The 26,836-nt window shown below is 41.5% G+C and overlaps 1 protein-coding gene across 1 annotated transcript; it reads right to left on the bottom strand.

The window, feature by feature from the left end:
• Window positions 1–620: 620 nt before the first annotated feature.
• On the bottom strand, window positions 621–26,836 carry LOC310925049 (cilia- and flagella-associated protein 337-like; the record flags this gene model as incomplete). Its single annotated transcript, XM_083886917.1, has 17 exons — window positions 621–789; window positions 2,484–2,590; window positions 2,701–2,898; window positions 5,675–5,865; window positions 7,124–7,231; window positions 7,321–7,410; window positions 13,967–14,097; window positions 14,938–15,053; window positions 16,567–16,731; window positions 17,713–17,946; window positions 18,535–18,683; window positions 19,192–19,359; window positions 23,556–23,727; window positions 23,850–23,942; window positions 24,882–25,055; window positions 26,255–26,563; window positions 26,756–26,836. 17 exons carry the CDS (start codon window positions 26,834–26,836, stop codon window positions 621–623), a joined length of 2,655 nt encoding a protein of 884 aa, XP_083743043.1.

Here is a 26,836-nt window from a genome sequence, read left to right as displayed (position 1 = left end):
GAATATTAATGCTATTAAATAAAATATATCACTTTTTCAAAGTGACTGAAAAAGGCCATGACTCCTTTGTGCCACAAACAGACACTGACGAAAACCAAAAACTGTTCTTTTCTGTGTTTTTTTTCTGGGTTTACAGATGCATGAACTTCAAGAAAGCTCCAACCAGAGAATCAAACTCTGTAATTCCTGGTGTCAGATCAGTGAAGAGCCTGAAGCTACTCCACTGGCAATGAAAGAGAAGGTGACTTTGAGAACTCCTCCGTTTTTCCCTGACTGTGGTTAGTTTGTAACCACGAGGCACACACACTAACTCCCCAGAAAATAGCATTGAATCTCTTTCTGTTTTCTACGGATCTGAGTGAAAATCATACAGCTGGAAGCACAAATGACGACTCGCCGCACTATCCTGAGGCGCATTTTGTGAGAAAGCTGCAATTTCTTTCTTTCTTTTTTTTGCTGTATTGTGATCGCCTGAGAGATGATGGCCTGCTTATGTTTTATAGAATTTAGCTTAAATAACAAAAAAAGCAGTTGGTGAATACTTTATTTTACTCATGAAAAGTTTAGCAGACTCATCTTTAAATATAGATAAAGGTTAGTTTCTGTTCAGCGCTGCCATCTCATCTTTTATTACCACCTTTCTCCTCCCCTCTGCTGAGGTGTTGAGTCTTGGGTCCTGGCAAAGTCTCACAGGGAGGTGGAGGTTGACCCCTGTCCGCTCCCTCTGGTGTCTCTCTCATCCTGCTGTGGGTGCAGACGTCCAGGTCTGTCCAAGCACCACGGCTCCTCCTACACATGATGGACAGCGGTGGAGACGAGACAGCGAGAATTTTAGTGTGAAGGAGAGCAGCAAAAATGACCTTGAGATCACTTGTATTTTTCTTTTTTAACTTTCTTTGAATCGACAGATTAGCATGCAGCCTATGGCCCGCCAGTGGGAAGCTCTTTAATGTGAATGACGGTCTGTATTTGTCCTCATGCTCATAATTAACGGCGTATCCTTTGATAAGCGAGTGTGCTGAATATCAATGTTAGATTTTGTTTGACCTTTGCAATCTTTACACTTGTGTACGAACTCAGCAGCATGAAATAGAAATGTGGCATGAATTACTTAATATTCCAAGCAACACAAACTAGATTTAGACGTATGAGCAGTTTTCTTTAATTTAAACCACATTTGGTGAAAGAAAATGCATCCGTGGTTCCATGAAGCGCTGAAAAGTGATTATTGAGAGTTTCATCACCATGGAAAGCATACAAGAGTGCAAATGTCACCACAGAAGGATAATAAGGCACAACTTGACTTGAGGACTACTGTGTGCATTTCATTGTTATTTCAGTTAGGAAGGAAGGAAGGAAAGAAATCATATGTATTGTCATTATACAACTGAAATTTTGAGCTCAAAGCTGCTGCGACTGAACACGCCGCCACCAGTGTTGGTTCGGCTGCTTCTGTCCACATTTGGCACGCTTTTGTAGTCCTCATACAGGTCATTTGTGATGTAAATAATGACACTTATTAGGCCTACACAGCTTAAAAGTGCACCGTTTTATGTGCAGCTGGCATTATTTCTAATCAGACTAGCACTGGGATGCCAAAGGTTCATTTTCCAATTTGTGTAGCCTGTGATTGATTTACTGCGGTCTTGTTTTGCAATTTGAAAAAAAAAAAAAAAACTATTTGTCTATCATGTGTGGTTATTTGATGCAAATATGAAGCTCTGGATGTGATTTTTCTATTGCGTGTGTTGGGTGTCTGGCAACTTCGTGCTTTGGGCTGGTTTTTATTGGATTGGGCGGGTTCTAAGATGTAGAAACTGTCAATCTAAACTGTGTCTAAACTGAATGTTAGACACTTGTGGCAACACTGGCAGCCACAAGTACCTAACATTCTAGCATCATGTTTTTCATGGTGGGAAACCACGTCTCGCATACTCAATTCAGAAAGGTCCCAGACCCGGAATCGAACTTAGCACCACTACTAACCACTGTGCCACCATGCCACAGTTATTTACTTCTTTATATTTTTTTTTTGCACTAAGTGGAGGAATGTTGTGGTTTCCTCATCGGTCCACACTCCTCCTCTCACCCACTGTATCCACTGATTAGGCCAAGTTTCTAGAGTTTCACGTGATCGCAGAAACAGTTTCCACTGCACTCGTTTGCATGTATTTTTCATGCAAACAGAGAAACACTCATGTTTAATGTATTTATACAGAAAGTAGACATTGTGCTTCTGCTTTGATTAATGCATGTCCTTGTTAGGGTTAGGTTAGGTTAGGATAGGTTAGGTTAGTTGGGTTGTGGTGCATTTGTGCATTTGTGCATGTGTGTGGGCCCAAGGCAAAGTGAAATGATTAAAAGTCAGTAGACACTGCCGCAGGCAAACTTAATAAGGACCTCCTTTGACAAATACACACATACACAAACCTAACCATGGCTTGATGCTGCATTTCACACCCATTTCATCAACTGAATCTTACCTCCCACCAGCCCACTGCAGAGTGGGAGGATCAACTTCATCAGAACCCGCCTGCAGAAAGGATCTACGGGCTGTTACCTTGACCCTGAGTGCCGCTGAGCAATATCTCTGCCATGCAAAGCAATTTATTTTAAACATGCAGGTTATGTTGTGTGTATCTTAAGCTACACTACGGTGCTCTCGGGTGACCCGAGTATGTGTGCGCGGTTTTTACGTACCTGTCCAAACAGACCAACGGTGTCTCCAGGCAGGCGGCTTAGAGCCACACTGCAGTCTGCTGACGCTGAGAGAAGGAGGAGCCTGTTGCCATGGACACACGTCTCCAGGTGAGTTACGCGATCAAGGTGTGGACGGAAGCGACACAGGAGATGAGGAGGTTCTTTGGTTGTTGCATGATTCAGCTCAAGTAGATAATGCTAAAGGACAGAGAAGTGCGTTACTTACAGTATATTATTCTGGGATGTTCACACCAAAAAAACTAATGCAGTCAGTCAATATTATTCATTTTCTTCAAACGTGGAAACAGATTAGATTTTTCAAGCTTGTTTCTTCAAAGTAATATTTAAAAAAATATATTTAAAACAATGGGCCACACGGTTGGCGTAGTGGTTAGCGCTCTTGCCTTTGCAGCAAGAAGACCCTGGTTGGAAGAAGGTTCTCCCTGTGTGTGCGTGGGTTTTCGCTTCCTCCCACAGTCCAAAAACATGCAATATGGGGATTAGGTAAATTGGTCACTCTAAATTGACCATAGGTATGACAGTGTACCCCGCCTATCACCCTATGTCAGCTGAGATAGGCACAGCACCCCCTGCGGCCCTCATATGGGGGAAAAGCGGTAGATGATGGATGGATTTAAAACAATAAAATAAAAAAAAAACACCAAGAAACACAAAATAGAGAAAAAACAAACAGTCTTTTTAAAACATAAGCAAATTTAGCACTTTACTATATCTCCTTCTGATAACTACTACTTCAAATCCCTTTGTTGCTACTCAACTGTTCCCCATGCTCGGCTAAAGCACCAAGGCAACATAGTATTATGAACACAAACATTGCATTTGTTTACATGTTGACCAATATAATGGTTCGTGACAGGATCACTTTCATGCGAGACGTGGCACCGAATTGTAAAATCCAGTGATGGAGAACAACGGTGCACACGCTACAAAGCAATTATGTTCGTCATCATGTGGCAACTTGCTGAAGGATTTCTAGCAGAACACTGAGCTTGTCCAACTTCTTCTTCAACGGTGCTATGAACGCATACATCTCCATATATTAAACTGAAAGCCAAATGAGTCGCACCCTTCTGAATACATCCCTTCTTATAAACTGTGACACGGCTGAGCTCTGAATACTGCTGCGGTAATACCCAAGAGGGTGTTCTTTCACCGCAATTATGAGCATGACAGTGATGCGGCTACGCCTCGCACCAAGTGACACGATCCAGTCTCCATTATCAGAGTCAAAAAGTCAAAAGGTCTCCTCTGAGTTGTCAGAAACTTGTTTGTTATTAAACACATGTGAGATACATTAAGTGCGGATGTGAATCTGTGATCAGCTGGAAATATTGGCAATTATCTTCTTGTAGTGGAGGTGATTTGTCAAGAGTGTGACAAGAGTGATTAGATGTTTTTGTTTTTATCATTTCCAACACATTTCAAAGTGCATTATTGTTTAAAAAGGAGAAGGCAAAAACAAATCCACTCATTCATTCTCACTGCCTTTGAAAACGAAATAAAACAGACAAAAACAAAGAAGGAGCAGGGGACAAAAAATCCTTCTTCTTGTTTCTTAACATGACACAGTAGTCTGGATGTTGTCCAACAGGCTGCCGAGGCCTCACAATGACAGCGCTATCGTTTCCAGAGTGAACAAAACGCCTGATCTAATGGAAATATTGCGGTTCACCATTTCTTCTCTGTCTATTACAGTTTGCCTCTTGATTTTTGTCCCTCCCTCTGGCTCCGAGATGAGGCCCACTGTCTGGGACAGTCCTGGTGGGGTCCACCCTTTCTGAGTGGTCTACAGACTTGGTTTTAACTGCTAATTGTTTAAAACTGTTCTGTGAGGATGAAAATGACTGATTAAAACATCAAACACTCTCACAATAATTGTAATCCTGAATTTTGCTTCCAAACCCCAGTGAGTGTTAAAAAGGTTCACATTAACGTTAAGTGTCATGTTATTTGACAAAAGACAGGCTTTTTCAAGTCAATCTTAAATGATTTATAAACTTATAGGTTATAAACTTAAACTAAACATGTTCAATATCATAAAGAGCTGGAATTTAGCAAGTCACTGAAAACAAGTCAGAAAAGTAGTGTTTTTGTTTCTATTCAGTGATTTATTTTTGCTTTTCTTTGACCTTTTTTTTGGTCACACTTTAGTTCCCAGACACTATTTTGTTGACATTTTTACACTTGAACACTTTTCCTTTAGCATTTTGACAAAGGACGACTTGATCTTGGAGAGACTATTATGTTTCAATGTTGTTTTACGCACACGTATGGAATAGAATTGTTCAACGCTTTGATGTGTAGCTAAAAACAAAATGGTTCCTTATCATTATTTTTTTTATTATTATTATTATTATGATTATTTATCCAATGATTTCTTTGAACTCTGGGACCTCTGACACGGTCAGAAGAATATGGAATCACCGTGACGACAGGTTTACTGTTCACATTTTTACTCAGATATGGAACACAAGAATTTAGATACAAGCGGCTGAAATGAGTTTTCTCCGCAGGGTGGTGGAGCGCTCCCTTAGAGATAGGGTGAGCAGCTCTGTCACCCGGGAGGAGCTCGGAGTAGAGCTGCTGCTCCTCCACATCGAGAGGAGCCAGCTGAGGTGGCTCGGGCATCTGTATCGGATGCCCCCTGGACGCCTGTTCCAGGCATGTCCCACCGGGAGGAGACCCAGAGGAAGACCCAGGACACGCTGGAGTGACTACGTTGCTCGGCTGGCCTGGGAACGCCTTGGGTTCCCCCCGGAAGAGTCGGAGGAAGTCTCCTGCGAGAGGGAGGTCTGGGCGTCCCTTCTCAGACTGCTGCCCCCGCGACCCGGCCCCAGATAAGCGGTAGAAGATGGATGGATGGATGTTGTTTTGATAAAGTAATATTTTACTATGGAAAACAAGAGACTGCTGGACTACACATTTCAGTTTGGATTAGAGTAAAACACCTTACCTGTATGTCCCACGTCTTGACTGTTCCCTCTCTATCAGCAGTGACTAAATACTTTCCACAGGGACTGACAGTCATGACAATAGATCCCAGGTCTCTGCTGTGAGCCGTGAACTGTCCCATGAGACGACTGTGGACGGTGTTCCAGAGCCTGACCACACCTGAACCTCCACATGACACCAAGTCAGCTCCACCTGATGGATTTCCACAAATAATGCCTGCTCAGGCTGACTGTGGCAACAATAATGTGTCCGTGTCTGTGAATGTGAGTGGCATCCGCGACTCAGAGAAACACAGCTCTGGTGACAAGCAGCTCTGAACCATTGGACAACATTGTCATTGTTGCTGCAGCCATCATAACCTGAGTGTTTGTTATCTGATCAGTCTCAGCAGAAGCAGCAGCTACTGTAGAAATAACACTTGGGATGAATCAGAATGAATTAAATCATAATAATAAACTAGAAAATTCTGCCGGCGTAATTTCGATGGTGCCTGCAGCTTCCGGTGTCGTCGCGTGCAGGACCTTTGCTGGTAGAGTTGTACAGCAAATATGTGGGCACTTGCTGTTTAAAATGGCCCACTTCCTGTTGGGTAGGGGCGTGTCCCTTAACATGTCCATGGAAGGTCCCTTGTCTCACATATGTTGTTTCGTGCAGATCTGTCAATGTATGGCACAGTTGCATTTAACTTCCTGTTTCGGGTGTTCCACTTCCTGTAGTGAGGTCACCTTTTGCAGACATGTTCAGGACGGGTCTCTGGTCTCACATATAAAGTTTGAGGTCTCTAGGTTAAGGTATGACAGCACTGCGAGGTTCTAAAGTGGACTGGGTTCTGATCATGTTTTCGACAGTTTCCCATTCATGTGTGTGTATAAAATATTCTCTGTTTTTTGGGATTTCTATTGCCAGGGTTACTCGAAACGCTTAGAAAAGACATAGCCGGCTATTTCCGATCAAACCACACGTTTTGTTATAGGATGTGTGTGGGGGTTTTCTCAAAACTGTGGGAGGAGTTCAGCGTCAAAGTTTTTGGTGGAGAAGTACAATTAGATATAGAGAGAGACTGATTTTTGAAAGACAGGAAGAATAGCAAATATTACAGTTTAAGAGCTTGAGTGGGTGCTAAGTGGGAAAAACACATCACTTCAAACAATCACTGATGTGGAGATAGTGTGCAGTACTGCAATGCTATACTGTCTTTGTGATGTGTAAACACAAAGCAAGAACCTGTGCTCCATTTGTATTTAAAAAGCCTGTTGATTGTTGAACTGTGTCTCCGTCTCTAAAGCGACTTCTTCAAAGTGTAACTCAAGTTATAACGCACCACAAAGGCAAAATAAGGTTTAAGGGTTTGTTGTTTTGCTATCACTGTTAAGGCCACATTTCACAAACAGCACACAGTATAGCATTTATTTATTTAAGGATGCCTCAGCTAATATTTTGAGCACTTCACCTGTAGCTGCAGACGTACGTCCCGGTATGAAGAACAACCTAGTGACGGCAGTGAAGGCGTCGGAGTCTGTTCCGCTATTAAAACTTGGATGAGAGTCTGGAGAGTCGCCTAGAAAATCACAGCGGAGCAAAGTATTAAAGGGAAAAAAGGCAACGTGAAGAGGTTGTGATAAAAATGCTGGAAATGACTTGTGACACCTTGTTGCTTCCTGTCAGCACGTGGCTGCAGCTTCCTCAGAGCTTTTTCTGTGTCATTGTTCCACACTGTGATCTCCCCGTCGTAGCTTCCTGCAGGAGTGACACAAAATAAAAAACATTTTTTTCTTTAAATCTGTTTGCTTTACAGTGGTTATGAACTGACAAATCTCCTTCTGGTCTTGAAACACTTAAGAGTCTCAGCATTTCCTAAAGAAATAAAAGAAAACATCTACACACAGGATCATTTTGGCCAAAACACACACACACACTTTGAGTTGCTTTGTGCTGCCGAATGATGCAAGCCACTAAAACCACTTTAAAGATGATACAAGCTCAACATCGGCCCCCAGCTACTGTCTGGCTACCACCACTCAAGACTCTGTTTACCTCAAGGAAAAAGTGCTTCTTAAATAACCCTTATTATAAGGAGAGTGTGTGTATGAGAGTGTGTGAATTGTGCCGTATAAGGTGGACGTCTCATCATGTAGTTTGACAGTTGAACCACAGGAGTTAATGAGATGTCTGAGGAGTGTGTTATGGCGAGTGTGTGTGAGCAATAGGAGGCATAAAGTTTATGAGAGTGTGGGTCGCCTGCATTATTCATGCAGCCCAGGGCCAGCTTTTGTAATTCAAGAGACTTATAAAATGTGTGTGCGTGTGTGTGTGTGTGTATGCTATGATACACAAAAAGCTTACTTTCTGACCACATTAGTACATATCACAGCACACCACACCCGTGAACCTGCAGTACATAACTTTTCCACGATTTTTGTTGTTGATGATGCTCTTATTCTGCCCTGGTTTGGTCTTTGTGAACAGAAACGATGGTGAAATATTTGTATGCCGCGTATCTGCATCTTCAAAAGCAAAACTATCAGACCTGCAGCGAGGCCTGTGCGAGTGTGGACAAGAGAAGACGTGTTTATCCTGTCAAACTGCTGAATGAGTGTGAGTTTTTTTCTTTGAGCAGTAGAATTTATTTCAGGAACTTCTTGTGGGACTCTTCTTTGTGTTTTCAGTCACACTCCAACCTGTTCGCAGTCGTTTCACTTTACTAGCACAATCTGCCTCAGCATTTACATTTAAGCATTTTATACAAAGCGAACAGTGGACTGCCAGAGGGTGAGAGTGCAGAGGCGGATCCGAGTGCGGAAGGAGATCGTGCTAGGACAGAAGATGTTCTTGGAAGAGCTGGGTCTTCAAGAGTCTGGATTGTCTTGTGCAGGGTGTTGGCACCGCCAGACGACAATACTTTGACGAACGGAGTAGTCGAAGGGTAACATAAGTCTTTATGAGACCTATAAAGCACTTTGTAGGCTAGCATCACTGACTTGAATTTGATGAATCATCTGTCTATAAAGCAAGTTGTGCCTATGTCTGTGTGTCTGTGACGGGCATATCTCGCTGACCATAAGTCAGATTGCCCTAAGACTTTGGATATGGGTTGAGCATGGCCCGATGGTGTGCATCCTTGATTTCCACACCAGGCAGGGGCGCCGTCAGGATTGTCGGAGTGTCAACAACGGGTAGGCAGGAGCAGGGAGATGGGAGTGAAGAAGCGGTCCTCACAGTGAGTGAAGACATTTTCACACGGTTCACCGCAAAACATAGTGTTATACTGAAACGACGAAGTCGGTGTCCATTCACCAATACGCGAGCACATATTTATTTAGCATTAGCACGCTACTATTTTGCGTCTACCTTGGAGAACCTGTTTCCAAAGGTAAGCTAGCGAGGCTACGATTAGCATTAGCGTAGCTAGCTGCTTTGTGACCGTCAGCCACGCTAGAATCTCTTTACAAGGCGTATTTGATTTGCGGTGTGCACATACTTCCTATACGGGCACTGCACTAGCGAACATAAAACACATCACTTCCTGACCGTGGAGTTATTGCTGAAGTCTCTAACTTGACAAAGGCGTCTGAACTGTGTACAGTGCGTGTTGTAAATCACAGCATCTTTCTGCCAATCAAACACTGTCTGTATGTCACCGCTGTCACTCGGCCTTTCTGATTTCCATTTCTGAAATGTTCAGAGGAGTTGTTTGTTGGCCGCTTGGAACGTGCTCAGCCGTGGAGGATTAAGAGATCAGAGGAAAGAAGGATGAGCGAGGAGGGGAGGGTGCGAGTGACGAAGGTACACGGGACCCCATGTGTACCCTGTGCTGTCTGTGTGTATGTGAGTGTGTGTGAGTGTGTGTGAGAGGGAGAAGTCAAGCAGAACCTAGAAAAGGCTCTGAATATGGATGAGGAGGCTCCAGTCCCACATCAGCCAAATGTTCCTTTAGCAACTTGATTCAACTTGAGACCCAAATAACACACACACACACACACAAACACACACACAGACAGAACTTTAAAATGACTTTTGTCACTGGTGGTCATGATAACGTTCTCTTGGCAACATTAAGATATAATTTGGCAGCGTTCATGCTCTGTTCATGCAAAACAGCCAAACTCAGTGCAACCCTGAAGAAAAACGCTGCCAACCGAATCGAGTGCATTATCGCGCCGAGAAATCGTCTTTGTTGCTCAATGAATTTGGGGAAGACAAACATCCTGTAATTGTCTATGAAGAGAATACTGCTGTACATAGTTCACATCCACCTTTTGCGATAGAGTGAGTGGAGAAGTTGTGAGAGTGCACATGGGTGCGTAAACACAGGAGGAGGAAGTTGCAAATGAATTACATCATTTTGTGATTTTTATTTTTTTTTTGGGAAAACAGCAATATTAATCTGGATTTACTAACAGCCCTTAAAAAGAAATAAAAAAAATACAGCAAAATGTAAAAAGTCACATGTGTGACCCACATACAGCCTTCACAGATGAAGACACTCATTTCACATTTAATCTTTCTGCAGGAAATCAGCTCAGCTCCACAGATATGATCAGACAGAGCACTGCACTTTTTTCTATTTATGAGGTGAATCGTTTGCATTCATCAGACAGCTTGTCAAGTCCTATCCTATAGAATGAGCGTTAGCTGAGTGACAGCGGGCTATGAACGGAAAATGAATCACAAATGATAGGGATATTCTTTTTTGCCTGGAGCTTTAAAATATCTATATTTTTCTTTTGCTGTTGTTTTGTCAATTTCTTGCATCAGCCGCTAACTAAAGGAGTCAGTGATGAGGTTGAAGTCGGAAAATGGCACCGAGCTGTCACATTTCACTTCCAAAAAACTTCAAACATCAACATATATTGTATGAGACTATACTCTCTTTTTTGCCTGCAGCATTAAAACACAAACACACACACACACACACACACACACACACACACACACACACACACACACACACACACACACACACACACACACACACACACACACACACACACACAGAGGGAAAGTACTCCATCTCATTTCCTCTCACTCCCACTGAGAGAATTCTAATAAACATAATTTAAATTCAAGCATTTGGATTAAATTGGAGGTGGAGGGAGCAGCATTGAGCAGTGTGTGTGTGTGTGTGTGTGTGTGTGTGTGTGTGTGTGTGTGTGCATGTGGGTGGGGAAGAAATGAAACAGGATATAACTAGAAAGACAAGGTAAAAATAAACATAAGTGAAGAGGGAGAGTCGGTTAGAAAAAATGAAAAGAAGCTAAAGGAAGCAGACAGAAAGGAGCTGAACACAATTAGAGAGGGAACTCTGAAGAAGTTTCACACTTTACAAAGTAACTCCTGAATTGTGTTTTTGTTCCACCTCTGACTATTCATTATCCTCCACACACCGTTTCTCCTTCCAGCGCTGTAGAACACACACACACTCGTATCTACCTTTCCATCTAACATCCCTCACTTTATCTCCCTCTGTACTTATCTCTGCAGCCGATGCGTCTCCAAAGGCCAGGGAAGGTCTGCAGTTTATGTCTGCACTCTGCTCCCCTGCTAACCGCCCAACTGAAACTGAACTTTTGATACGTGACCCAAAGTGATTCTCCACTTCACAGACTTAGGAGCAAACTGGGCCGCGTTGCGTTCAAAGAGTTTGTAGCTTGATGCTTATAGAAGTGGACCAGTGACTGGAGGGCTGCCAGTGCAATCCCTTAGGCAGAAAATAAATTAAAAAAGTGATGAGCTCAGAAGGGCTTTACTGCCGTCTTCACATACTGAAGACCTTAACAGCCATTTTGTAGAAGTGTGAACGGAGTGTTGGGGGCCAAACTTAAGATTACGAGAAAAAAGCCGTAATCTTTCAAAAATAAAGTCGTAATATTAAGAGAATAAAATGATGCAGCTGCAGCCTGCGTCAAGATGAGGAACACGGAGAATTCTGTGGTTACATTTTGATTTGGGCTTCACAAATAAAGAAATGCATCTTTTTGGCATCAGCGCCACATTATCTTTAGCATCGGGACTTTGAAAAGATTGTGAAAGAAACAGAGTTTGTTTGGAAGAAAGAATCACACAGACCTGGAGGATTTTCATCTATTTTGTGGGGGAGGAAAATGGCCACGAGAGGTCAACTGTAAGGATAACGCTGGTTTACATCTGTGTGCTGCTGCTATTTATATATTAGATAATGATAAAAAAAAGACTTTAAGAGACTCTGACTTTATTATCATAATATTGTGACTTTATTTATAAATGTCATAGGTTTGGCCCTAATACACCTTGCTAATTTTCCTTCTTCTTTATTGAAAATGTTTTGTTTTTCTTTATTCAAAAGCTGGTTGTTCGTCTGAAGGAGCTCAAATTGGGTGAATATTAAGATCAAAAGCTCCACAGGGTTGAAGAAAATGTGTTAAAAATCATACAAAAATTGACTAACAGAGAAACTAATCTGCTCCTACATTAATAGGCACAGGTGAGATGTTGTTTAAGGCCTCTACTAAGACTCATATCATACCACTGAATCCACAACTGCCTGATCATTTACCCTGTAAAGATCTCAGTCAATGAAAGGTGCCAAAAACGTTTTTGACATTCAAATTCATAATACAGAGGTCTTTTAGGTTTCGTTTTCTGACGTAACTGGCAACCCGTAGTTGCTCGGCAGCTGAGACTCTACTGAATGCAATGATTGGTAGAAGGCGGTAGGTGGCGCCACATGCCAAAACATGATTTGCAGTCTGCAAAATATTTTTTTTAATGCAAATATTTTGGCTGTACTGTTGTTGATGGTGAGTTCAGTTTGCTATATGAACATTATTCCTGAGTCTCTGTGACATATTAGGAGGATTTTATGACCAGCTTTAGATAAATGCACCTTTAAATCAATCAATCCAATGAACAAACCAAATCAATCAAGCAGTGTGTCTGTGTGATTATTCTATACAAAAAACTACACTGAACTCATTAAATGTAGACATTCCGGTTCTCTAACATTTGAAAAACAGGGTATTTTCAACATCCACATGCTTTTCTCAAGAAATGAAGGAGATTTCATCGAGTTAACAATGAGGCCAATGTAGAGCGTGGAAATCTTTGAACTAGTGGTGTCGATTCACAGTGATTTTTGGTCAGAGGTAATGTGTTCTCAGAGTCTTTTCTACTTCCGTTTGCCTTGTTTTTTCAGTTTGCTGCTGCACATCTAAGTGTAAACAAACTAAAATAAAATACATTTAAACCAATAAACAGGGGAAATAGGTTGATCTACTAATAATTGTTGTGCTAATTATTAAAAAAAAAAAAAAACAGAAAGAGAGAACACGAGATTAGAAACTAAATTGAGAATATAAGCAAGTGAATGAGCAAGAACAGTAATAGCATTAATGAGAAGTGCTTTTAGATTCTTATTGGACATGTATATCTTGCTTGAGCTCTCTCACAGGGACAGGGTTAGGCATTAACTGGTTATGGTTAAGGTTTGGGATAATGCTTTGTTTAGGCTGTTCAAATGAATGGAAGTGCAGTGTCCTAAGAAAACCTGTGTTTTCCATCACATAATCTTCCATAATCTCACATACTTCTTGACATTTCTGATTAATCTATCCCTAAAACAGCTAAATTACTATGTCTCTTGGTTGGCCTGGGAACGCCTCGGGATTCCCCCAGAAGAGCTGGACGAAGTGGCCGGGGTAAGGGAAGTCTGGGATTCTCTGCTTAAGCTACTACCCGACCTTGGATAAGCGGTAGAAGATGGATGGATGAAACGGCTAAATTAAAAAAATATAAATTAGAAAGGAATATGTCCTTTAAAAGGCTTTAAGGCTTTATCTTTGAGTCTGTGGTGAAGGTGAACGACAAATCACGACAGAGAAAGAATACGTCGTTGTTGCTCAGAAAAATACAATACTGACTCATCGGAGAAATCACAAGTATATTTAGCAGAGTGGTTTATACGAGGGACATAATCTCACATCTCACACCTCACAACCACAAAGGGAAATTATATCATTTTCAAATATTATTTCTCTGCATTTATGATATGAATAGTTTGACATATGAGTCATTTGATAACAACAACACTTACTTTAAACAGCAGATAAGTGCCCCACAGTTATTTTCATTCAACTCAGTTTTTTTTTCTCCCAAGATTAATTTTCTCTTTTGTGATGCCTCATTCTTAATTCAAGTCAAGAAGTGAAGTGAACACACGGTTACACAAGTGTGCGAGTGCAACACACCGTTTGGAACAAAAAAAAAAACATAAATATATGAAAAGAAGTGCCTAAAATACGAAAACACACACACACACCTGTGACCAGAGTCTGTGGAGGCTGGAAAGCAGCACAAAGCACATCACTGCGATGTTGAACTCCTCCCTTCCAAACTGAGGGCTCAACAAATGACTGCGAGAAGGAGTGCAGACGGAAAATGTTCAGCATCCTAAAGAGAGCGAGAGAGAGACAGAGACGGGGAGGTTTAGGACACCTGCTAATGCTTTGTTCTGTGTCGTTACAGAATGAGAAGAGTGTTGTGATATGACATGAAATGAACAAAATGATGGCTTTTAAAGTGGGTAATGTACTCATCAATGTGACGTGATGAGCAGCAACAAGAAGGAAGCCTGACTTTGAAAACACACGACAAGTACAATACGGATTCAACTGTGATTTCGGTGCATGTGATGAAACATGAGACTGCATGTGTGTGTGTGTGTGTGTGTGTGTGTGTTTATTTCTGGGTGAGAAATGATGATGTAGATAAGGATGAAGAGCAGACGTGATGTTAGAAAAATGATACATATACAGAACCAGGAATACAAGATCAGTGTTTATGCCAGAACAGGTCCTAAAGAGCTAAAAAATACAAGCACACACACACACGCACATGTGCAGGGGTAGTGATTGGGAGGATCCCAAAGCATTCAGACTCGTTAGACACCAGATGTCAGGTTGGCAGTGAGTCATTGGCACACAGACACACAGACACACACACTGGTTTCAATCCTTCAGAGGACATTGCATTGACTTACATTCATTACCTGAAAACTTATTCTAACCTTAACCATAATTTCTACTGGCCTAATCCTAACTCTCACCTTAACATACTGTATGTCTTCACCTTAAAATGTAGTCATTTACATTATGGGGACTTGATTTTTAGTCCCCATAATGTGACTGTGTGAACAGATTTAGGTCCCCCCCCCCCTCCAGGGTGGTGCTGCATCAACACATCTTGTATTCGCCTGGCTCTAAAATTTGAATTAGCACACATCTTTAGTACCTCTCCCAGCCCATCACCAGGATGCTCCTCTTCAGCAGCAGCACCTGTGAGATCTCCACAGCCCGACCCAGTCCAGCATTCATTCTGTGGAAGCAGCGCCCATTAAAGTCCCACACCTGCAGAAGACGGCACAGATGACAATTTCTCAACCAAAATGTCAACAACAAAACAGCTATGTTTGCAAGAGGCTTAGTACGAGGCTCATTTGTCAGTTTTGCTTAAGTTCTATTTCATTTTCTGGTCAGAAAAATCACAGAACAAGTAATAGAGCTAGTATTTAACGGGCACATGCTTCAGTCATGGAGGGCTCAGGTCTGTTGATGTGCATGATGACGCACTTTGGATTTGTGATTTGGCATTTCACAAGGAAAACAGTGGCTTATGCCTAATGGGAACAGTGTAAGTGAGAGGTGTGAAATGACATGTCCTGCTGCTACACTGCACATTGGACGTTGATGAAAATTGGAGCGATAATAAATGTTGTGATTAATTGGCACAAAGGGTGTTAGTTTCCTCTGTTCTGTGAAATGGCACTGCTGATAGTCGTTGCACAGGATGCACATGGCTGCAAGTTTGCAAGGGGCTGCAAGGTTAACGAGTGGGCGAACTATTATGTGGTGCTTCATTCGTCCGCGTTGTTCGGCCACTGAAGAGTTTTAAGGCGAATTGACATTCATTCCTTCATTGTCTAAAGCTTTATCGTCCACATGAGGGTTGCAAGGTCACTGGAGACAATCCCAGGTGACATTGGGCAAAAGGTAGGGTTTACCTTGAAGAGCCGTCATTAAGAGACTCTCATATTCACACCTACGGTCACTTAAGAGTGTACAATTAACCTCTGTAGTGGGGACTGTGGGAGGAAACTGGAGTAATCAGAGAAAACCCACACACAAACATGGGTAGAACATGCAAACCCAAGAGTTAAAAGCATTAGAGTTAAAAGCTGAATACACACTATAAGATTTGTTACCCAATTTTACCCCATGACTCACAGTTGGGGAGAGTCTGCACCAGTCAGCACTAGTTGGGGAGAGTCAGTATGGCTCGTTGAAATCTGTCAGTCTGCAGGTGTGTGAGGGTAACAAACCCAACCCAACCTTAGTTGCAGTCAATCAAACATGTTTTGAATCTGGATGGAATTGGGTAGTGTGTGCTGATTACAGACCCAACTGCAAACGCATGCTGCCAATAGACGAGTAGGTGGGACAGGGGAAATAGTGACCAGAAGACAAACACGACAGGAAGTACCGGGAATATCTTAACGGTGGCTCTCGTAGACGTGGTCGCTCTTGCGAGAGTTTGATGCATTCAGATGGCGTCACTTGGTTTGACAAATCATGTCGTCTGTGACATAAATCTTCAGGCGCAGTGGTTAAATGTGTCATCCCCAGTCTTTTAGTCATCGTAAATATGCTGAAACCAGTCAGTTAGTGTGTACATCAAGTCGTTTCAAAATCGTTTAACCAGTTGTGAAAGTTGTGTAGTGCATCTTTAAAGTGGGTTCAGAAAGACCACATGCAATGAGTTATATTTAAAGTTAGGGATATTACTTTGCTGTCCAAATGCAGTGTCTTAAGAAGAATAACATGTGAGTGTTGTGCGTGTGTGTGTGTGTGGCTGTCCACCCACTTTGACCTCTCCGTCAGTGCCTGCAGTAAACAGCCGGGTCTGCGTAGCATCCAGGGCCATGGTGGATATCTCAACATTGCCATGGCAACGAAGGAACTGCTTGACCTTTTGGCCTGTGTCAGCCTGCCAGCAGATCACAGAAGAGGCAGAGTCACTGCTGACTACCTACATACACACACGCACGCACGCACGCACACACACACGCACACACACACACACACACAGGATATCAATCACGATGGTGGCATTTGATACGTTTTTTATCGTTTCTTTTTCAACAATTCTGCCGGCTTCGTTTCACTTTATTTGAGTGCTGAGCCACTGCCCATAAAATAAATAAAATATGCCACTAATGCTTCTTTCAAGTGGAAATAAAAACAAGAATGCCACGCATGGACGCACTTAATAAAAATCAAAGGAATTCATAATGGCTGCGTTAGATATTTTCTATTTGGGAAATGTTGCTCTGTGTAGAAGAATAATATTAGCTGTGCAAGTGTGTCAGGGAGCTGAGGAGAGGATAAAGCATTCCCCTAAATGATAATTAAACATTACAGGGACAAACGGAAAGGAACAGAAACTGTTCAAAATTAGATAATTTGAAGTTCCAGTGTGGAGGGCTTATTGGCAGAAATTAAATATATAACCCATATTTAATTGTTAGTATATAATCCCTTGGTTTTAAAATAATAATAATATATATTTGAAATGGAAGATTACAGTGCAAATAAAGAAAAATGGATCAGGCTGCATATTAATAAGGAAGAGGAAAAAATGAAGAGAATTGTGAAATCCGCAATCTCCCCATTCGATGCCACAAACTCTTGCAAAGTACATCAGTTATATCAAACTTTTACGAGCCAAACCAAAACAAACAGACAATTTATAGTTAACGAAACACTGGCTATCTATCCACAGTGTACCCCGCCTTTTGCCCTATGTCAGCTGGGATTGGCACCAGTGGCCTACCTTCCTTTGACAGAAAATTTAGATTATTTTGACTTAACTGCTGTCAAACCTCAATTTAAAGTAGCCCATATCATAGCACATTATAGTTCAGCTACAGCGTATTAAAATATGTCTGGGCAAAGATAAAAAAAAAAAAATTGGAGAGTAAACACTGAGGAAGCTAGAGTCCCTGCATACCTGTCTGAAGAGACTGTTGTAGAGCACACAAGTAACAGGCTGCTCATGGCTGCTGGTCCTCCTCTCCTCATTCACGGTCTCCAGCAGAAGAAGCAGACTGTTAAAGGTGAGCAGAAGGCGATGGCGCTCCTCGTGGAGGAACAGGAGAGTGTGTGTGTCCTCCTGTGTCTTTGGGAAGACGCCAGCCAGACGGTGGACACACTGCTGACTGAACACATCCCATAGACACAAGACCTGGAAAGGACAATAATGGGAGTGCATGACTGAAAACCTAATACTGTGATCAAATACGATGGTCACTGTCACAGCCCCACGTTACACAATATCACTGAGGCAGAACTTGCAGGAACTCAGCCATTTTACTTAACGACACAAAGAACATGACTGTTGCTGTTCCAGAAACTCTTCCGGAGGAAACTAGAAGTAGAGCTTTCCTCTCTTTTCTTACGATGGCAGATGGTGTTTGAGGAGAAGGCAGATGGAACATAAATCACTCCTAAAATATTCATTCTCCTCAGAAAACCAAAGAGAATGCAAACATGCACAGAGCTGCAACAGGGAGGAGGGAAGGGGGGAAAAAAAGCATCACAAGCACCAACATCCTCTTTGCATCAGAAAGAGGAAAGGTTTAAAGGTGGAGCAGCCTTCATTTTGCTCAGTTTTTACACTCTTACAACTGTGTGATACGGGGAAACAATCATGTGCACAGCAGCCTCCTTTCCTGTGCAGTAGTTAAAGCAAGGTATCACAATTAATATTACAATGAGAGGCCTCTTGATCGTTACATTATCTTTTGCGAGCAGAGCGCCGCACAGCCCCTACCTTATCTTTGGAGTAGCTGAGCAATTGTTGCTTGGTCTGCATGAAGCAAACAGCGAGGACGGGGCTCGTGTGTCCACTGAGCGCACATACCGGCTCGGAGGTCACATACGGGTTCCACAGCAAGACCTGATGATCCATGCCTGCTGTGGCTACAACCAATTAACAGCAGTTAAAAAACAGTCACGTACGACAGTGGGACAGTGTTAATGTATAAGTGATAGAGCCTCAGTCCTGAGAGAACAACTGTTAAACCACTCACAACCAGACTATTTACTAGGTACGGTTTTGTTTTTAGACCATTTTTCCTAAGTCATATGAAGAGCTTAACTTGCTGATTTGGGTTTGCATAAATAAAATAAGTGTGATAAAATGATATTCATGCATTCAATCACACATCCTAAGTGTTTTGTGAAATGGGTCCTCCAGCCATTTCATGTTGCACTTCAATACAGTTCAGGGACACACGAGAGACAAACTTCAAAGAGAAAGATTCTTTAATTAGTAATATTCACACTTTTAACCATCATCATTTACTTGTCTCCATTTTTAAAGAGCTTTTCCTTGAACTTCAGAGGATTTACACAGAGGAAGCACAGCATTTCATGTCAAAAAGAAATGATCTTTTAATGTACTTTGTGAACACTCATTGTCCCTCACCTGTCAGATTGAGTCCACAGTGATGGTCCATGTCCCACACTCCTCGCTTTGTAAAGAAAGTAGTAACGCGGAGACTCCTGCTTTCTTTTTCTCTCCAGCCAATCACCATGCTGCTCTGGGGTCTGGTGCTGCACGAGACAAAGGCTCCCAGCGAACCCAGGTAACGCACTGCAGGAGGCAGAACAGAGTCACCGTATTTAGATTATTCAACCGCTGTGGCCTGACATACAAAAACATCACAAATCAAAGACAACAATGGGCTGTTGTTGTAAAGCCTACATCTCTTTCATATGATTCGCTGTCTTGGCCAAAGTTACGGAAGTGCATTGCATTCATTTGAATAAAGAATGAATGCGTTTCGAGGAGTAATTTACCAAGTCATTTTTTCTAAATTATTTAGATATATATTTAGATAGAACTCTCTTGAGAACCTCCAACCTATAAGTGATTCCCATACCTGAAGTTCCCATACCTAAAGTCAACAAACTAATGGTAATACCATCTATGTGACTTAAAGATGGGACTATCTCCCAGTGTCATAAACCCAGATCAAAGTAACTTCATTAAACCAAACAAGCCGTTTGGTTTGTGTTGTTACCATTAAATCGAGCGCTCAATAAAGGAATTAATGCGTTTCAAATGCTCTCTAAACTCAGAAAAAAAATAAAAAAATCAGCAAATCAGAAATAAATTACTCCAGAAAACAGAAATAATTAGTCCGAAAAACAAACCAAAAATATTTCTGTGAATGCAATGCGCTTCCCTACAAAGGTGATATTGACAAGTCAATCAATGAGTTTTTATGCTCATTGATAAAACGCCACAAAAAATGCATTGTGGTAAGACAAGGGAAATTGCTTTGTATAGCACTATTCATACACAAGGCAACTTAATGAATTGAAATACATTAAGAAAATCACAGAAACAAAGCAAGACATTAAAATTACATTAAAATTAAAATCATAAGAGACAAAAGTGTGATTTGCTAACAAAAAGCGTATTTAGAAGACAATAATGAATTGATAACTAAGATTACCATTTAAGAATTTAAGAAAAAAGCTGCAGTAAATAACACTGTTTTGAGGCCTGATTGAAATGAGTTGACAGTCTGAGCAGACCTCAGGTGTTCAGGAAGTTTGTTCCACAGGTGAGGAGCAGAATAACTGAACGCTGCTTCACCTTGTCTGGTTCTGCATCTGGGAAACACACGGTGAACCTGTTCCTGATGATCTTAGAGCTCTGAATGCCTCACAGGGAACTAATAGGTCACGTCTTTTGTGGTTCACTGAACTGTAGGAAAACAACAGTTGCTGGTGATGCATTTCTAGTGATGTGGCCGCTTAGAGGTGAGGACGAGACAAAGGGTATTCATGTGGTTGCAAAATGCAACTTCCCTTGTATGCTAGTGAATCATATTCACCGAAACTTCAACTCTAATTTTTTTTCTGTACAAACTTGCTTTAAAAAAAAGAGGAAAAGTCAGTGGCCTTCAGGCAACAATTATAAACAAGACAGAAGTTACTCACGGATGGAATACAGTTTTAAATTCAATGCAAATTCAAAACATATTTTGATGATGAAAGTTGAGGACAACATCATTTCCTTTCTTCAAATTTTGGGAGTTCTCGTTGCCGATGTTTCCTCAACTAGACCTCTGAAGGGCATCCACTTTCTGAAACGGCGGCGATAAACATGCAATGACCGCCGCTGTGCTAAGCCAAGCCATCCACAGGCGCTCACAAGCACAGCACACAATGATAACGCTGGTTTGATTTGCTCACTGGTATTACAGAAAACGTAATGGATCTTGCATCACCATCTATCTCAATTAACACTCGGACTGAGAACAGCTAAATTGGATGTCACATGCCTCGATTAGAAGCTGCTTAGCTTTCAGAAAGTGCACAGATAGCTGCCGGCTGTGAGATGGCATGTGACAGTCGCAGGTCAAAGATTGGCCGCATAGCTGGGGCAAATAATTAAGCCTGATTACATTTCATACATAACGTCTTTTCTCCACCAAGTGAATAATAAAAAAAAAAGATCTGTGGGTTTTCAGACGGTGTCACGTGACTCGTCGTTGATTAATGAGGCCTGCTCCCTTTCACTGACACACACTAATCATAAAATCTAACTATCGGCGATGCAGATCCCAGAAACATAACATTGCGCAAGTCGGTGTTGCTCTGCTCCATCATCCCCCATCTCCCCCAATTCTCTTCTCCACTCTCTGCTCTATCTAGTGGCCCGTGCAGCCTGAAGGTGTAGAGGTCTGGATAACCAGCCATGTCTAATAATACACATCCCACACATACACATACTGCGGGGCGGGAAACTCAGAAGAACATCACCAACACCCCAGAGACATGCAAACACACACAATCTTTCCTTTACTTTCTAAAAAATAACAAAAAAAACCTAGTCTATGCAGCTACACAAACAGAATGTGCACTTTCAATTAAACACGTTCATTGTTTGTGACATTGTCTCCTTTTTGTCCCATCCTTTTCCCATTTGTGGTGCTTATTTATACGCATTTTTATTTTTTTTGATTTGTTTACCCCTTTATCTGGATCGCTCCATGTTAATCTCAGAGCGCTGCCGCAACTGAATCATTATCAAACAGCCCAGCGAGTCTTCAGAGACCAGCCGATGATGCAAACATGATACAACTAAAAGCGACTTCTTTGTTACCCACACTGAGCTGACGTGGGGGGGGAGTCTCAGGAGGCAGGACCTCGTGCTCATGACTTTCTGCCAATAGGCAAAAAAAACTTGGATATGAAAAACTATAAAGTGGATGAGTCAGGACTCCCAGCGTGTGTGAAAGCCCAGGCATTGCCATGGTGTTGCGTAAGCTGTCACTGGAGTGACACTCGGGGAAAAAAAAAAAGACACATGATCAAGCACAGGCAGTGGCTCCCATCCCAGGTGTCAAGGTGACTGTGTGTGTGTGTGTGTGTGTGTGTGTGCATCGAGTATCCCTGACACCCATTGTGTGTGCCTTCTGTTTTCCTTCCCTCTCTCATCTCACCTACTGTGTTTTGTATCCTTGAATTCAATGTGCAACTAAAACTAGAGGTGACCAATTGATTTTAGTTATTAGCTTAGTTTTTGAAATCGCCGTAAAAATGGATCTTAAAGGAGACATATTATACCCTACAATCACACAGTTCAGAATGCTCAATTTTGTGTGCCTGTCTCTTAAAATGCAAATGAGACACGGGAAACTGTCAGCGTCACTTAGTGCGGAAGTCAACATGGTGTGTTTTATCTCCTGTAGACTGAGGCGACCACAAAAACATGAATGAGTCATCTTTTTTTCACACTTTGCCTACTCATAGGACCTCCACAGTCCCAAATATAAGTATTAAAATTATTTAAAAATGTCCATAATATGTCTCCTTTAATTAAATTAACTAAATCAAATGACCCTGGGCAGATAATGTACTCAGGCAAAAGTAAACTGAATGTCCATGCTGGGTTATTGAGGTCTTGATGGTTTATTTAGTCCAATAAAGCAAACAAACAAATATATTGTTTCTTTGGCTCTGGTAAATAAATATATATATAGATATATATATATATCTATATATATATAGATATATATATATGGAGTTTCCCACCAGCTTCCTGCCTTTATACAGAAAGTTGGTGCGTTTTGGTACATTGCAATAACTACTAAAGAAAAAATAAAGAAAAACATATTATAAACAAACATAACTCTCATGTAAACAAATAAGCTATAATAAACAAACTATTATATTTACCAAAATAACGAAAAACAGTTTTTCATGCATCTAATATGGACTTTAAACATTGTTTTTATTTAAAATACGTATACGTGCAGATAGACTACCCACAAGTGTAGTTCAATAAATGTTTTATAATGTTGTGTGTAACTTCTTATTAAAATGTTGTATTTTATCAATGTTCTCCCCGTGTGTGCGCGGGTTTTCTCCACGTTTCCTCCCACAATACAAAAACATGCAGATTTGGAGATTAGGTCAATCGGACACTAAATTGACGGTAGGTGCGAGTGTGAGGGGATAAAGAATAAAGAAAACTGGCTAGACAAACCGGCCAAAAGCAGCTACATCACACTGTATATCCCATCGTCCACACTGCTTTCTAAAGATCTCCATTAGGCAACCTCTAACTAAAACTATTTTTGACATTAGGTGCCAAGATGGGTTCTTACTAGACCATAGTGCCAGACTGTAGTGACAGGAATGTGGACATTTAGTATAAGTCAACAAACTGTGATGCCAAACATCACCAAACACAGCTGTGGTTACTTACTACAGCTAAAATATCATAATGCTCAGTGTGTGTGTGTGTCTGTGTGTGTGTGTGTTACCTACCTTTTCTAACCCAGGCAGGTGCGTGTACTCGGTGCGTCACAGCGTAACAGGAGCGATGTTTTCCTTTGACCAGCTCGTCCCACAGGATGATGTCTGCTGCATCAGAGTCCGTCCTCGCGCCGAGTCTCTCAAACAGAGAGATCTGAGTGGAGGTGAAGTGCAAAGCACTGACCTGTGAAAGGTTACACGTACAAACAGCAAAGGACTGATGATCCAGTAATGCAGAAGAATTATGGCTCCTGACAATGTCCTTCCTCCCACTTCCTCCTTTCCTTTCCTTTCACTGTGCATTACCTGTCCTCCTATGTCTCCGATGGTGAGAACGGCCTGGCCGGGCTGAGAGGGATCGGCCCAGTAGTCGAGACACCAGGGAGTAAACTTCAAGCCCTGGAGAAGAGAAGTGGTGGAAGTGGTTTGTGATGTTATATGTGGCATCCACCAATACTCAGGTTAATGATGACGTAGCAGATAGAAAATGCGTCAAACTGAATCATCACAGTGTGAGGAGTATTACCTGGAGTTTATATCTGCAGCTGAAGTCCTGATTAGAAAGTATGTCATAGAAACAAACCTCCTTACTCGTAAATGACACCGCTATCTAAGAAAGAGAGGACAAATTGAAGGAACAGATCATGTATGATCTATATAGGGATACACTAATACTGATGCCAGTATTAGGGACTGGCACTGCCCTTGTATACTCATATTTGTATTCATAAAACTCCTCTGATACTGTTGCACCCAAAACCACTTTATGTATCTTCAAGTGAGCCGAGCAGGTGTGCTGCAATAGGTGGATGTGTTGCAATGTCAGCGGTTTGGAAAAAACTTTAAGATAAGCAATAACGACAAAAATAGAGCAGACTGCAACCTGTGCGCTCCTCGACTGTCAAGAGGAGGAGGTGAAGAGTAGCTCCTTGAACTCGAGCCATTTGATAAAACGTCGAAAGAACCAACGCAACACATAGCAAAGGATTTGCGACTAAATATTACGCATTCATATAAAGCAAATTCAAGTCAATCTGTTCCTGTTTATTTTTGATCACCTAAAAATGTGGTGTTCCATTACAAACATACAGCATCTTGACGTAAATACCTGGAAATTAAAGCTGAAATACTTGTTAATGAAAAGCTTGTTTATCTGTGTACATTACAACACACTTCCCAACAACTGAGACTACTTATGAGTTACCAATTTGTACATTTCTATAAGTATATTATATAAATAACGTTATTTTTAATATTACTATCCCTATAACCAGACACTGTGCCAATGAATACCCGACTCATTAATTCACTTTTTAGTTCAAACATTAAAAGAATCACCTTGTGAATATTTGGCAGCAGCACCACATCTGTGATCCACAGGTCTTTGGGCGCCACTGTGCTGTTTTGCAGTCGACGTGAGCGCACGAGGGACATGTCCTCGCTGTCCCTCAGGCCTACGCTTCCCCTTTTACTCAGGGTCAAATACTGGCCTGAACTCTGCAGGTACAACACCTGGGGGAGAACAGAGGACGTTACAGAAACAACAACATATTTTTGCACTGCTGTGAAAATGGCCGACGCAACAAAAGCTGCAGCTTTTGAAATGACAGATTTCATTCTCTGTTTATTTCCTTCACCATTACCATAAAATAACTCCATTAATACACACATAGCCCTCCCTAAGTCTTTCTAAACATTTGAGTTAATGTTTATCCGCCAAAGCAAGCGCAAGAGATTTGCAGAAATAAGAATGAAACTGACCATGTCTGATGAGAACATGATTTTATCTTTAAAGAAACTGAAGAGTCGCTGCATTACCAGTGGAATCATTGCAGTCATTTTCTCCTCGTCAGGCTTTGTAAAGCTTTGGGATTTATCTTCAAATATTTAAATTAGCCAGAGTCAGTCAGTCACTGATATCATCACATCATGTTTGTCTGTTTTACTGGAGCTTAAAATGTTGAGATGCTCACATTTTACCCTGGAAGCAGTGGAGTATTATTTAATTTAACTATTCCGGAAGAGCAATAAACAAACAACTCACTAGGGGAAAATAGAACACAGTTTTAAGATAATTTGGTGTCTGGCCAGCTGATTCTTAATCTCCTTTTAGCTCAGCTTTGGTCTCTTTTGCTACTACATACTCCACTAAGGTCAAAAGATGATCTTATGCAGTTTGGTGTTGCAACGATAGCATACAGTTAATCAGTTTTCGACTGAATGAAAACATATTATCTCCTGAATCATAAAAGCAAAACCAACATGTGATACAGACAGAAATTAGTCTTCTAAGCTATTTAAGTCTGTTTGGGATGGATCCAAGCTAGAAATCATCCTGTCGTCCGAGAAAAGAAAAAAAAAATTGACATAACATTCTGACATTTTGACATTCTTAGGATTAAAAGATTAAAGTGGTGGGCCATCATTTTATCCACGGCACTAGGCACTTTATACCCACAACATAATTTCCATATTAATTGATAGATATTAAACCTAAAGGAGACCGGAGCCATTTATCTCAGAAGAGTTATGCCATTTTGATGAGCGAGAACCTAATGCTTTTGAACGGTTCTGTACTAACAAAGATGAATTCCTCCAAGTCAGCAAAGTTATGGATCCTCCAGAAATGTTTTTTTTTTTTTTTTTAGATAGCATGCAGTAAATAATATGTTCTCAACTGAGTTGTGCAACTTGTTTTTTTTTTTTTTTACCTTTTGAACCTGGTCTCGATGAGGACAGGTCAGAGTGCGCGGGGTCTTCCAGCAAGGCACACTACTGCTCCTGATGTTTGTCACTTTATCAGAAAGCTCCCGCAGCAGAAAGGAGCACAGGCCTGCCCAGTCCACGCGTCCTTCCTCCTTCACAGCTTCACAGTCCAGAAGGAGGCCGCGGTGCTCCTGAGTCACGACCACGCTGTCAAACAGGAGGCCATATTCCTCCTCGGAGCCACGACCCACTGAGGACCAAGCCAAATTGATGAATTCAGTTCTGGACAAGGAGCGCGGTGCGCCCAAGTGGTCCTGCGTCAAGATCAATGGAGATTATGAGACATTTAAACACAATGTGCTGCAGACTGTAAACCACTGAGACCTATAAAGGTGTGATGTTATGTGACACAGGCAGGTAAGAGTTTATTATAACCCGCTTTTTTAAAAGGGTTTCCCATGTGAATTAAAGGGTTTTAATATGAGATATTTCATAAAGTGACTTACCAAGAAAAGGCTCTGGAGCTTTCTGTAGTCATCAGTGTTCATACCGCTCTCAAGCTGTGCCACCTCCATCCTCGTCCCCAT

The sequence above is a fragment of the Microchirus variegatus genome (genome assembly GCF_963457635.1).
Source record: "Microchirus variegatus genome assembly, chromosome: 3".
In the NCBI taxonomy this organism is placed as follows: domain Eukaryota; kingdom Metazoa; phylum Chordata; class Actinopteri; order Pleuronectiformes; family Soleidae; genus Microchirus; species Microchirus variegatus.
Note: the sequence above shows the minus strand (reverse complement) of the source record. Positions and strands in the feature narration are given on the sequence as shown.